We start from the raw sequence: 15,155 nt of genomic DNA, 5'->3' as shown, positions 1-15,155 counted from the left end.
ACAGATGAGACCAAGATAGAGCTTTATGGGAAGGCACATCATTCTACTGTTTACCAAAAACTGTATGAGGCCTGCAAAGAATAGAACACAGTACCTACAGTCAAAAATGGGGGAGGTTCCAAGATGTTTCAGGGTTGTTTTGCTGCCTCTGGCACTGGGTGCCTTGACTGTATGCAAGGCATCATGAAATCTGAAGATTTAAAATAAGGTTTTGGATGGCATGTAGTGCCCAGTGTCAGAAAGCTGGGTTTGTGTCCTAGGTTATGGGTGTTCCAGCAGGAGAATGACCCCAAACATACTTCAAGAAACTCCAAGAAATGAATGGAAACAAAGCGCTAGAGAGTTTTGAAGTGGTGGAAATGAGTACCGTATGTATCTAAATCCCTTTGACACCTGTGGAGAGATGGTAAAATTGCTGTTGGGAGAAGGCGCCTGCAAATATGAGAGACCTGGAGCAGTTTATAAAAGAAGAGTCCAAAATTCCAGGTGAAAGATGTAAGATGGTTGATGGTTATAAGAAACAATTGATTGTAGTTATTTTTTCCAAAAGATGTCCAACCAAACATTAAGTTGAGGGTCTCAACAATTTTGTTCAGCCCATTTTGGGGGTTTTATGTGAAACTATGTAAAATTTGCCCTTTTTTCTCTGTTTTTTTTTTGTGGTGTTCTAGTACACACAAAGAAAAGAAACATATGTGACAAAACGTGTATTTGCAATCATTTCCTTGGAGAAATACTTTATTTTCAAGAACAATTTCAAGGGTGCCAACACTTTCGGCCATTACTGCCTGTTGATTACATTATGTGCAGTTCATTGCAGCTTAGGTTACAACCAGTCATATAGTCACAGTTTAGTTGCTAGTGGTCATAACCATGGCTACCTAAGCTACAGCAATGCCCTGCACATGAGGTAAGCAACTTAGCTAATCAGATGAACTATACTACATTTCTAATTGGAGGTGTTTGCTAATATAATAATAATAATTATTATTATTACAACTGCTACATATTGAGCTAAGATCTTGTAGATGGGTATACCTCTTTAAGTTGCAGAATTGCATGAGTTAAAAAAATGTTACTGTGCTGAGAAAATCTTATACATATGACCTTGCTATGTACTGTGTAATGGATGTGTCTGACCATACAGGGACATGGTCTGATCATACCACAGCTCTTGGACCGGGAAGGATGCAAAACAGAGTATACAACATGTAATCACAAATGATTCCTTCTGTGAGGTAATCTCTGTTTTAAAGAGTCAGGGAAATGTTTTACCTCACAAAAAACATTATCTGGGATTCCATGTTGTAATATCTGTATCCTCGCTTTTACATCCTCTTTTACATCCTACATTTATACATATATATATTTATATATATTTTTTTATATATATATATATATATATAGATATATATATATAGATTTATATATATAGATTTATATATATAGATTTATATATATATTTATATATATTTATATGTATATATATATATATATTTATATATATATATATATATATATATATATATATATATATATATATATATATATATATATAAGATTACCTCAACATAGGAACATTTTTTTTCAACACATCCAATTGTGGAAATTATTATTATTCCATAATCTAAGAAACAATAGCATGTAAGCATATCTTTACAAGTAGTACACGGTTTATTAAAAAAAAAAAAAAAGAAAAAATCAGTCTTGGTGTTTAATAAATGATTGCAGTTTCCGTAAGGAGTAGGCAGTTACCTATCGAAGGCAGCAGAGAAGATGAGCAGAGAGCATTCGGTGAACTATGTAATGCTGGATACTATCATTATTGCGCTTTTATCATTGTTATTGTTTTCTTATAACATATTACTTGCTCCCAATAATTTCAGTGGTAAATTCTGTGCCAGAGGTCTCCAAATGAAAAATATTAATAATAAAAAACATAAAATTCAAGGCACACTTTCCACAGGCATTTACTGTACACAGCAGATTCTTCTTCTCAGTGTAAGCCGCAGCTACTTGTTTCCAAAAATAGTCGAAAACCCGAGCCAACTTGGCACAGGGATTGCAAATAATTATTAAATCAGATAAATGTTCTTGGTATTCGACATGACAGTGCTAGGAATTTAAACCACTTTGCATTTCTTGTTAATAACAAAAGACGTTTAAGGGTAAGCAGCGAGCGGTATGAGAAGTGCAGTGTCAGTAGATATGGTCAAGACACTTCCACCTACTTAAAAACAGAAAAGTCAATTAAAAATAGCTAAAAACTAGAAAAATTTACTGCAGATCCTTAACTTAGAAATTTGGGACAGCTACAACCTTTTGCCTACTATGACAGTGAAAGCTCATTCACAGAGTTGACTAATATGAGAAATACAGTGCCTTGTAAAAGTATTCGGACCCCTTGAATTTTTCAACCTTTTCCCACATTTCAGGCTTCAATCATAAAGATAAAAATGTTAATGTTATGGTGAAGAATCAACAACAAGTGGGACACAATTGTGAAGTTGAACGAAATTTATTCCTAATTTTAAACTTTTTAAAAAAATAAATAACTAAAAAGTGGGGCGTGCAATATTATTCATCCCCTTTACTTTCATTGCAGCAAACTCACTCCAGAAGTTCATTGAGGATCTCTGAATGATCCAATGTTGTCCTAAATGACTGATGATGATAAATATAAGCCCCCTGTGTGTAATCAAGTCTCCATATAAATGCACCTGCTCTGTGACAGTCTCAGTGTTCTGTTTAAAGCGCAAATTGCATCATGAAGACCAAGGAACACAACAGGCAGGTCCATGATACTGTTGTGGAGAAGTTTAAAGCCGGATTTGGTTACAAAAAGATTTCCAAAACTTTAAACAGCCCAAGAAGCACTGTGCAAGCGATCATATTGAAATGTAAGGAGTATCATACCACTGCAAAGCTACCGAGACCCGGTCGTCCATCCAAACTTTCATATTAAACAAGGAGAAGACTCATCAGAAATGCAGCTAAAAGGCCCATGATCACTCTGGATGAACTGCAGAGATCTACCACGGAGGTGGGAGAGTCTGTCCAAGGGACAACAATCAGTTGTACACTGCAGAAATCTGTCCTTTAAGGAAGAGTGGCAAGAAGAAAGCCATTTCTGAAAGATATCCATAAATAGTGTTGTTTAAAGTTTGCCACAAGCCACCTGGGAGACACACCAAACGTGGAAGAAGGTGCTCTGGTCATATGAAACCAAAATTGAACTATTTGGGCATAATGCCAAATTATATGTTTGGCGTAAAAGCAACACAGCTCATCACCCTGAACACAACATCCCCACTGTCAAATATGGTGGTGGCAGCATCATGGTTTGGGCCTGCTTTTCTTCAGCAGGGACAGGGAAGATAATTAAAATTGATGGGAAGATGGATGGAGCCAAATACAGGACCATTCTTGAATAAAATCTGTTGGAGTCTGCAAAAGACCTGAGACTGGGACAGAGATTTGTCTTCCAACAAGACAATGATCCTAAACATAAAGCAAAATTTACAATGGAATGATTCACAAATAAACGTATCTGTAGCGCCCCTGAGACTGGTCGCTATAGGGTATATCATTTAATCCTTCCCGGGCAGGAAGAGGTTAACCTGGTAAGTTTACACACACCTCACATGGCTTATCTAAACACAGAAAGGAAGTGATTCAGCCAGTTCCTAGCAGACCCAGGCACTGGGGTGAACTCTAGGTCACCATAACGATCTGAATCCTTGCAAAGGTGGGGGCAGGAGTAGCAGTAAGTTACAGAGCAGACAAAAAGTCGAGGTCAGTTCCAGTCAGACAGAGACAGAGCAGACACGATGTCGTGCAGCTCCCTGAGGGGTTGCTGCCAGACACCATTCAGGGAGGCAGAACATAACCGCTTGGGATGTAACACTGCACCAACCTCTGCAGGAGTGTCCTGCAGAGGGAAGCCAGCCAGACCAGGGCTAATAACACCTGGAGGGATGGGACCCGGTACCAGTAATCATGGGCTAAAGGAGTATAGTCGCCAGGGAGACTACGGTATGAGTACTCACGGGACTGAGCACAGGCAGGGTACAGAGCCCTAGTTCAGGAAGATGCTTCAAGCTCACCTGATAAGCATCTGCCCGGTGAGGGGACCATCAAGGACCTCACTGACGTTAGTATCCGGGGCACAGCAGTAAAGAGGGAACCTAGGGAATAGGGACAGAGGTCAAGCCCATAGAGAGGTTCAAGCTGCCTGCAATACGGCCCAAGACAGAGATTGAGAGAGAGAGCAGGAGGGGATCCCAAGACGCTTCAGGCCATTGGGACCCACCAAGTACAGAGTTGTGCACGGAGGAGAAAGCCCACCGATTACCAAACCGGACTAGACATCTGACCTGCCCGGGATCGACCCGAATCTCTAACAGCGAGTACCAGCACCTTGGGCGTGATACCATCTTAACCAGTGAATAAAAGCATCTGTAACCTGCACCCGGTGACTCTGTGAGTAAATGCCGCCGCCTTGCGCTCCCGTGGACTGCCGTCCTGTTCTCACCAACCTCCCGGGGTAATCGCGCTCTGCCTGTGGGGAGTGATACCATCCTGGCTGCACCCAACAGATGCCCCGGAGATTGACTATGCAGGGGCGGCTAATTTCTGGCCGCACACCATGGGTGGCGCTGGGAAGCATCCCCCATTCCCATCCAACACCGCCCTGGGAAAAGAAAAGTCGCAGGAAATGTCTGCGGTGGAGGAGGCCAAGACTGAGTCGCCATTGCAACTGGCGACATGCTTCCCAGGGACCCGTCGCCCTCTTTCCATCCCCATTTACACTGGACATCTGTTTATTTGTCTTTTCATGTAGCTGATGGAGCCACGGAGCCGGGTCCGGCTAGTCACTGCAACCAAAAGAAACCACTAGCCCGGTGACGAGTACCCTAAGGCCCTGTGGGGCACTACATATCCAGGTGTTAGAATGGCCAAGTCAAAGTCCAGACCTGAATCCAATTGAGAATCTGTGGAAAAAGCTGAAAACTGCTGTTCACAAACGCTCTCCATCCAACCTCACTCAGCTCCAGCTGTTTGCAAAGGAAGAATGGGCAAGAATTTCAGTCTCTCGATGTGCAAAACTGATAGAGACATACCCCAAGCGACGTGCAGCTGTAATTCAGCACAAGGTGGCGCTACAAAGTATTAACTTAAAGGGGACGAATAATATTACATGTCCCAATTTTCAGTAATTTATTTTTTATAAAAGTTTAAAATAAGCAATAAATTTCGTTCACCTTCACAATTGTGTCCCACTTGTTGTTGATTCTTCACCATAACATTAACATGTTCATCTTTATGTTTGAAGCCTGAAATGTGGGAAAAGGTTGAAAAATTCAAGTAGGCCGAATACTTTCGCAAGGCACTGTATATTATCAATATATGATTAAAAAAATCCTGACCAGCATCTTTGAACAGAAAAAAGCAAGTGTGAAGAGGTGCAAGCTGCTATGACTGCATAATATACAAATGAAAGAATACAGCAGAATCCTGTTTTCGGAGGAGCAGATCGGTTATTTGTTTTTTTTGGCATTATATATTTGCCTGAGTTCCTATCAATCTAAGGCTATTTTTAATTAAGGGCACTTTACACGCTGCGATCTCGCTAGCGAGATCGCTAGCAAGTGTACCTGCCCCCGTCGGTTGTGTGACACGGGCAAATCGCTGCCCGTGGCGCACAACATCACTTACACCCGTCACTTGGACTTACATTCCCTGGCAATGTCGCTCTGGCCAGCGAACCGCCTCCTTTCTAAGGGGGCGGTTCGTGCGGTGCCACAGTGACGTCACACAGCAGCCGTCCAATAGAAGTGGAGGGGCGGAGATGAGCGGGACGTAACATTCCGCCCACCTACTTCCTTCCGCATTGCCGGTGGACGCAGGTAAGGAGATGTTCGTCGTTCCTGCGGTGTCACACATAGCGATGTGTGGTGCCGCAGGAACGACGAACAACATCATACCTGCAGCAGCAACAATATTTTGAAAAGGAGCCTGGTGTCAACGATCAATGATTTTGGTCGTTTTTGCGATCGTTGATCGTCGCTCCTTGGTTTCACATGCTGCGATGTCACTAACGGCGCCGGATGTGCGTCACTAACTATGTGACTCCGACGATATATCGTTAGCGATGTCGCAGCGTGTAAAGCACCCTTTAGTGTTGGATGCTACCTGCCTTTAAATTTGTAGCTTTTAGTCCGGAAGAGAGGCATGTCTGACAAACGTTAGACTAGGGTCCCATCAAAGAAAAGTACATGTGATGTCTGCCTGGAACCACAGTCTCAGGATGGCTATCCCTTACAGGCCAGAGGAAAGCTGCTCACTAAGCAGGATCCTGAGAACCCCAAAACCCTTTATCCCCTATACAGGGATTTGGAATTACTACAGGGCCATGGAGATTGCTACCCGTGGAAAGCTCCAATTTCAAGAAGAGTAGGTCAGGCAGGGTCAAACCAAGAGATCAAGAAAAGGGACAAAATTGGCAGACAAGAGCATAGTCAGGAATTAAGCTAAGGTCAAAACCGGAGATGATAGCGAGGTACAAAACCAGCAGGAAGGAGAGTAGTCAGAGAGCAGGCAGGGGTCAAAACATGAGAATCAATATTCAGAACAGGGCAAGAACCAGAGACAAGCAGTGAACTACAAGACTATATCTGGCAGCAACCATCAGACAGAAAGGGGAATAAGAAGGATGTGGTGTCTTCCCATTGGCTGTAGCTGAAAGGTAGTTTTCAGATGGAAGACACACACCACCACAGTCAGCCAGTGGTACTGCAGTCCCCAAGGAAACCCAGCTTTGTGGAGGAGGATAACCTGCACCCACCAGAGCCACTGGCACGACACCTCTCCCATCACCAGCATCACCCACAGAATATGCCTGGTGATCAAAGCAGAAGTCGCAGAAGCAGACTCCGGTGGGGACGTTACAGTATGCCTTGCCATTGCTGATGGGTTCTCATTAATTGGCCAAATTATACTAAGTACCTTCATTTTTATAAATATATTCTATTTAGCAGTAAAGTCCAAATTTTAAATACTAAATGTTTGTGTGGTGCCCCTGCGGCTTCAGGCGCCACAGGGAACTGCACCCCCTTAGGGTGTAGTATGCATCCTAGGTCTGAGGAAGGTCGAGGTCAGTTTACACATGAACAAACATACAGTCACAGGGTTGCCCTACCAATGTGGACTGGGCCAGCGTCGGATCACAGTAGGGGGTCACTACAGCGTTGGGTTTACAGGACACCACCGCACCAGAGGCTCCACAGATCCACTTGACTGGGGACTCAGGGTCAGGGAGAAACAACCACCAAGGGGGAGTTAGGAGCACAGTGGGAAGAGCAGGTTGACCTAGTGAGAGTAGTGAACTGGTCGGTGGCAGCAACTGGGGGCAACAGCTGAGAACACAAAATACCAAAACAACAGTGGAGTTCAGCTTCAGACTCAGAGGAGAGCAGACATGCCACGTGCAGCTCTGTGGGCCAAGGTGTTCAACAAAGTCACTGGGGAGAAGCAGGGCAGCTACTTCCACAGGACTGGCGCTGTTGGGATACAGATTCCTAGGGCAGGCATACTCCAAGTTGTCTACCAACTCTGCAAGGGTCGTGGGGAATGACCACTGAAAGTCACCCGTCTCATGAGTCTGCAGCAAGTAGCACATATTCTGGGGTTGAGGACCGGCCCCATAACGGAACCGCGCTATCAGCATACAGAACGGGACACACTTTACTGACACCGGGACCCTCAAATGCTTCCCACCATGGGGGTCCGATACTTAGCGCACAAAAGGAGGAGAGAGAGCTCACAGGCTGACACACACACCGGACTTGACCTTTCACGGATCCGGGATTAGCTGGAGCCCATCGTGGCAGAGAACGGTACCTCGGGCAGCGTTTGAAAGACTTGTGAGTAAAAACTTAACTTCCTAAACCTCCAACTACCACCTCAATCCTCCCTGCCACCCTCCTATCCTCCCTCCTGTATGCCTTGGGGCAACGGAAGCGGGCCAATCCACCCAGTGACAACACAGAGGATCGGCTCAGCTATGAGTAGGTTAAAACATCTGCCCCGTGGGGCGCTACAGTTGCATGGCTCAATATACAAGTAATATATTTACTGCCAAGATCCCATCGTTGGAGAACAAAAATGTTTTTCCTAAAGCTTTTTCTTGGAATCTTCAAGGAGAGAATCTCTTCCCATCCCTACCCCTAAATATCAGTCATTTGAACCCAATGTGCATGGGCCTGTAGACATGTGTGACTTTTTCTGCAGTCACTTACCCCATTCACTATGTTATATGTAGTTTTAATAATTCTTACTATGTATACATTTTAATAGTAAAAACTTAAAGAAGTTGTCCAGTACCATAACTGATTTTTTTTTTTCAGAAATCTTGCTATACCGCACAAAACAACCATTATCTTATTTTAGCAATATTACCTTTTATCGTGCTCCAGCAGCACATCCTCATTGCTGGATACAGCTTTGATGGGGTCAATCAACAACTTCCTCTCTCTTGTCTTCCTGTGTTCTATTACTAGTTCCATCATGCATTACATTGGCCTGGAAGCCAAAACCTATCACACCCACCTAAAACTCCACCTAAACCCTCCCTCCCCTCTTTCCTATGTCTCCAACCTGCTGCATCTCAGGCCTCCTTAACACATCCAGTGAAAAATGTGTTGCATGGTCCATTTTGTCCATCCATGTGACCATGCAAGTTTACATGTTTGTCATCCGTGTGGTATCTGTGTGCCGGCCGTTTGAAATCTGTCAAAACAAATGACACTGAAATTAATGGCTCCTTATGTGTTAAAGATGTGTAAAGATAGATAGATAGATAGATGCAAGGATGGATAGAGACAGATAGATAGATAGATAGATAGATAGATAGATAGATAGATAATAGATACATAGCTGTATTATATGTTCAGCTATTTAGCAAAATAAATAGTTAAATGGAAAAAAATTACTTGGGGTTTCCCCTATTTTTATTAACCAGCCAAGGTAAAGCATACAACAGTGGGCTACGACCCTCAGCTGTCTGCTTTACTTTGTCTTGTTATCAAAAATAGAGAGGATTGCATGCCGTATTTTTTAAATTATTTAAATAAATTATTTAAAAAACTGCATGGGGTTCTCCCTATTTTTTGATAACTAGACAAGGTAAAGCACACCACTCTGGACTCAACTTATCAGGCTGAGAAAGCCCATGGTTATTTAGGCCTTCCGAGCTTAAAAATAGCAGCAATTAGCAGTCCCAGAAGTGGCGCATCCATTAGATGTGTGAATTCTGACACTTTGCTCAGCTCTTCCCGATTGCTCTGGTGTGAAGGGAATCAGGATAATATTTTTAGGGTTGATGTCAGCTGTGAATTGTCAGCTGACATCAAGCTCATGAGTTAGTAATAGATAGGCATCTATCAGACACCCATATTACTAACCTAGTAGATATAAAGTGTTACGCTAGTCGGTGTGGTCCCACTGTGACACAGCACCGGCTCAACCTGGAGAGGCATAAGTAAGCAACTGCTTCGTCTTCACTAGAGCCTCTGATGGTGAGGATAGGCTTCAGCTGAAAGGTAGCTGCCAGGTGCTACTCCAGTCAGTATCACAGCGCTGTGGCAGCTAACCCCAGGGACTAGCTGTCTAGGATGCAGGGACAACCTCAGGTGCTGACAGGTTGGGTGATGCAGACTAAGTGGCTGGTTTAGAATGGTGTAAACTGGATGGTTGATTCAGGCTGGTGCAGACTGGATGGCAGATGCTGCAGGTGTAGTAGGTGCAGCAGGTACAGAGGGTATGGATCGTACAGCAGGTACAGTGGGCACAGAAGATATGGCAGGTACAGCAGATATGGCAGGTACAATGGGCATGGAAGGTGCAGCAGGTACAGCAGGTACACCAGGTACGGTAGGCACAGCAATCATGGATGGTATGGCAGGTATGGCAGATACACACATATACTGATGCATATGCCAGGTTAAGGCTGGTACTAGAACACAGATACAGGTTAGCAAGCAGTGGTAATAGATAGAGGAAATGGGACCTAACAACTAGCAACATGTCTCTAGTAATAGCCAAGGTTGACCAGGCACCTCCCATAGAGGGAATATGCCTTAAGTACCTTGTGCTTCTCAGTTATAGGCTGAGAATCACTTCTGGGTAAGGCATGCTTACACTTTTAGAAATGAGAGGCGCAAGCATGTCCTAAACGCACTCCCGGGAGACCTGCACGGCATGTGCAAACTCTGGGAGCAGGCAGGAGGAAGAGGCACAGATGCCCCCGCTGAGTAGCTGGGAGGGTGAGTACGCCGGTATCCCCGCCATGGGGAGGAAGCAGGATAGCCCGGGATCACCAATGTGGGCATTACATAAAGAGAAAAAAAACACCCAAAAAACTTTATTTTAAAAAACACATCTAGACTGTAGCCCTCACTCAACAATTTATAAAAAAAAAAAGGCAAGGAATCCGAAGTAGTCCACAAAAGCGAACCTAAGAGACATAGAGAAAAAATGAAAGACAGGACACAATCCCTCGTTCACCAATTTATTCCCACGAGAGCTCCCAAAAGCTCCAACGTAGTCCACATGAAGGTCCCACGAGTCCACGACAATCCCCAACTCATTCGCCCAGCGTATGGAGCCTCATTCAGAGAATTAAGCCCCATAGGATTTAATAGCAGCCACTGCCGAGTCTCACACTACACTCTGTGTGAGTCGGCGAGTGTGCTTAAAGGTGACGTTATAAAGTTACCGCAGTTCACAAAGCGCCGCACAGAAGCCGTGTATTCCTCTGCTGGGAGCGCAGGGACTCCTCTAACAGCCGGACTCTTTTTAAATGCTTTTAATGGCTTTGTTACGATACAATAAAAAGGATACATTTTAAGGTGATCTCTTTCAATGTGCTAACCCTTTTTTTGCTTCTATTTTCTCTATGTCACTTGGTATAGGAAGGTGATCCCTTTATTGGGCAGTTCCCTCCTTAAATTAACACCTATTCAGAACACATGCACACTTGACTAATCCGAGAGTGTATGTGTATGTGTGGCGCCCCTGAGACTTCAGTCGCCACAGGGTACTGCACCTCACCAGAGATGCAGTATTTATCCCGGGAATGGAGGAGGTCATCAGCAGTAAACCACCACGATCCATCACAACACATAGTTAGATGCCCTCTCACTGGGACTGGGCTAGGGTAGAGCCTTAGGGTTGGCCATGACTAATATAGTGGACCCTCTGCTCACTAGTTCAGAAACCCAAGGGAGAGAAGCTTGACACAGAGGAGCAAGGCATCACAAGCACACCCAGACATTTAGACGCTGACACTGGACAGTGCCAGACATGGAACAAGTGAGACATGGGGAGAACACGGTCGCTGAGGGGAGAGCTGCACCATAGCTCCCTCAGGGCCGAGCGCACACTACAGGGTGTGGAGCCTTAGGCTGGTGAGCACTTCATGTCCCGCCAGCAGAATCCACCGGGCAGAATATTTCAAGTCTTCTGGCCCACACAAAGCACCCGGGCCACAGCAGCATATAGACCCGAGCCAGGAGTCATGACAACAGAGCAGCACCAGTAACGGACTCACGCTGCCTGCTATATGGGACAGAAATGGGGTACATTCATGGACTCGGGTCCCCGCTTGCCTTCAGGCCGCAGGGACTCACACACCACAGCGCAGGGAGGAAGGACTCACAGGGAGAAATACCGGTTCTGACCTCTGAACTATCCGTGATCGGTTGGAGCCATTCACAGTGGAGTCCGACAGTCCAAAGGCGGTTACATTACAGTGAGTAAAGAACTTAAACTGCAACCGCTGTGTCGTCTAATCCTTCCCGCACCCCGCGCTTCTTTATTAGAGTGGACTACTACTCCTAATCTCCCTGTGAGCCCGAGCTCTGCCTGTGGAGAGCTGTACCAACTTAGCTGCACTACCATCTGCCCTCAGAGGAAACCTCTTGCAGCAGCGGCTCCCATATTATAGCTGCACACCACAGGTGGCGTCACAAAGAACTATAATGACCATCATCATCCCCCAATTTATTGATACCGATGGGGTCACGGAACCAGGCCCAGTCACTGTGACATCCCCACCTCTGCACTGGCCCGGTGACGAGTAACCCCCCAGACCCCGTGGGCGCGTCATATGGATGGGTCAGAAAGAGGTTGAAGGTATAGTAGTGGACAGAGTACCCAAGGAGAGCAAATTTTTAAGTGTATACAATACTTAATGCACCTTGTGGGCATAATATATTTTATTATCTGGACTCTTTACTTCCCTTTAGTTTATTCAGTGTGTTGGTGTTACGGCATATTATTATTAGAGCAGTAAATGGTAATATTATTCACAATTAATTTTCACTCTTAAAAAAAAAAATTAAATGCCAAAAATTTTTACCTTATTATTAAACTATATACCTAGCGGTATTCCTATATGCACCAATTACTTTCTTACCTTAAGTACTTTATGCTTTAAAACATCAATCTTTAAAATTACAGCGGAACAATGAAAAATCGAGGAAATGTTATGCCGATAATTAAGCACCTGACAAACACCTTTTGCCTATATTTTTTATAAAAAGCCTCATTCCTACAATGGATAAATGTTAGCATTTTAAGTTTAATAGGTCTGTGCCTGAAGAATATAAACTCCATGCTGACTGCGAAAGGCTTAATTGTTTCTTAAGGAACAAAAAAAATAATAAAATAAACCCTCACAAGCCACAAGCCGTCTCTACTTTTTAGTCCTTAAATAATTCACATAGTGCCTACGTCTCCAAAACGAATGCAAACATATTATCATGTTGGAAATACAAAGTATAAAATATATATTCTCATAATGCTGTCATGCGGGGAATTATTTAGTCGATGGCATTGTGAATTTAACAGCCATCCCACGGATACTGTAATTATAACACCTGGGGTATTTCGGAATCCAAATTTTAATACTGCCTATTATAGAAGAGAATACAGGGCATTTTATTAGCAGCTTCCCTGCGTATATGTCCTATAATATAATAAGTTCTGTAACCCCATAATGCCTAATCATTGTGATACAGTTAATATAGCATAATTGTATTGCAGGTTGAATTAAACTTTTAGGGTCGTGACTAAGAGGAATCATATGAAACTTAATTGTGCAATTGTATCTCTCGCTTTAGGTTCATATACAACACCGGGATACATTTTATTCCTGCCGTTTCCAGGATACAGTCTCTGGAAATTGTATTTCTGTAAGTTTTTAGCTCTTTTAATACATATTTTATAACTTTAGAAATTCGGAACTTTGTATGGCACAGTATTAATAGGGTGTATAGCATCAAATAATAAAAAGCTAATATTTAGAACTGACAGCAAGCGAGAACAGATAAATGTGGTGTATCGGCTTAGAAACAGAAGCTTCATGGATGGAATTTTGAATAGAAGGTAAAATGATAAGGGCTAATTGCCAGAAGCCTATAAGGCAACCTCCACTATCTTTTTGTCAGTCTTTTTCAGTAAAAAAAATGAAAAAATAAATTCACATTAAACTGTCAGTTTTTACATAATTTTTATTTTTTTTTAATTTTGTTTTTCTACAGGTATGTGTTTTAGTACTTGCCTTGTAATTTTAACATCACAAGCATGAGGCTATCTGCCCACGGGAGATTAAACCTGCTGATGTCTCTGCGGAAAATCCACGGATTTTCTGGATTTTCCAGCTAAATCCGCAGGTTTTTCAGCATGTACAGACACTCCCCATGTTATCCTATGGGACATGGGGAATGCTGTGTTCATGCTGCGGATACTTACGGCTGTGGAACATGCTGTGGCTGTCCCGCAGTCGCACGTAATTGCATGTCAATTATTTCTGCGGAATTTCCCGTGGAAATACCGGCCCTCCACTATAGAGATAGAGGCCGGGACTTCCGCAGTTAAGTCATATGAATGTCCGCAGGTTTACCGCAGCTATTTCGCTCTACTACCGCAGCTAAAAATAGCTGCGGATTTCGGCGAGCAGCTGCGGAAAACCTGCAGACTTACCTGCGGATATATCCGCAGGTACGAGCTCACGTGGATACATAGCCTTAATAGGTGGACCCGGACTGTAAAACTCCGGGTAACAATCCGGATCAGGCCACCTGGGTAATAAAAAAAAGAAAAAAGAAAGAAAATAAGAATAAAGCAAGCCATACTTAACGGTCTCCATGCAGCTGTACACTCCTTCCGGGGCCACTCACTCTACTTCCGGGGCTGCTCATTATCCTTATGCATATGCACTGCTTCCCCCACCCACCAGCAATCCCGGCATCTATGATTGGCTGCAGTCAGACAGCACCCCCACCCTGTGTGACAGTGTGTCTGACTGCAACCAATCACACAAGCCATCTGCATCTAGATTAGTGTAAAAATAAATAAATAAATTTGCATATGTTCCCCTCATATTACGATACTCCGCCATGATAAAGTATACGGGTACAGACTGCAGCCCCCAGCCATGAGTGGTATTTTGGCTGTGTATCAAAGTAAGAAACGCATGCAGCTTTTTATTATTATTTAAATAAATAATTTTTAAAAAATAGCATGCAGTGCCCTCCAATTTTGATACCCAGCCATATTAACGCTGACAGCTGGGAGCTGGTAATTTCATGTTGGGGAGGCCCATGGTTATTGACCCCCCCAGCCTAAAAATAGCAGCCCACAGCCATCCAGGATTTTGACATCCATTAGATGAGACAATCTCGGAACTTTAACCGGCTCATCCCTATTGCCCTGGTGTGCTGTCATTCTGAGTAATAAGGGGTTAATGACAGCTCACAGCTTCCACTAAGCCCTAGATTAGGAATGGGAGGCGTCTATGAGACTCCCTGATTGCTAATCTATAAGTGAAAAGAAATACACACAAACACAGAGAATATGCTTTATTTGAAATGAAATACAAAAAACTCCCTTTTTCACCCCTTTGTTAACCCCCAAAACACCGAGGTCTGATCTAATCCACATGAAATCCCAGCTCTGCTACATCTGAAGTGACAGCTCGTCGGAATAGAATATGACCACCCACTGTGAGCTTTAGACAGAGAATGGCCGAGCCGCAGTCATGAGCTGTGAGGTCACACAGGTTACTTGTGGTCATAACTGACCTAAGGGGA

The 15,155-nt window shown here is 43.7% G+C and overlaps 1 protein-coding gene across 2 annotated transcripts in view; it reads left to right on the top strand.

The window, feature by feature from the left end:
- LOC142296035 (follicle-stimulating hormone receptor-like) overlaps positions 1–15,155 on the top strand; it is a 270,857-nt gene that overhangs the window by 197,048 nt on the left and 58,654 nt on the right. For both annotated transcript variants that reach the window (XM_075339219.1, XM_075339218.1), the window contains exon 5: positions 13,185–13,256. In XM_075339219.1, the coding sequence (XP_075195334.1) occupies positions 13,185–13,256 (72 nt within the window). The remainder of the gene's footprint in view (positions 1–13,184; positions 13,257–15,155) is intronic.

Source organism: Anomaloglossus baeobatrachus, chromosome 3 (assembly GCF_048569485.1).
Source record: "Anomaloglossus baeobatrachus isolate aAnoBae1 chromosome 3, aAnoBae1.hap1, whole genome shotgun sequence".
NCBI lineage: Eukaryota > Metazoa > Chordata > Amphibia > Anura > Aromobatidae > Anomaloglossus > Anomaloglossus baeobatrachus.
Note: the sequence above shows the minus strand (reverse complement) of the source record. Positions and strands in the feature narration are given on the sequence as shown.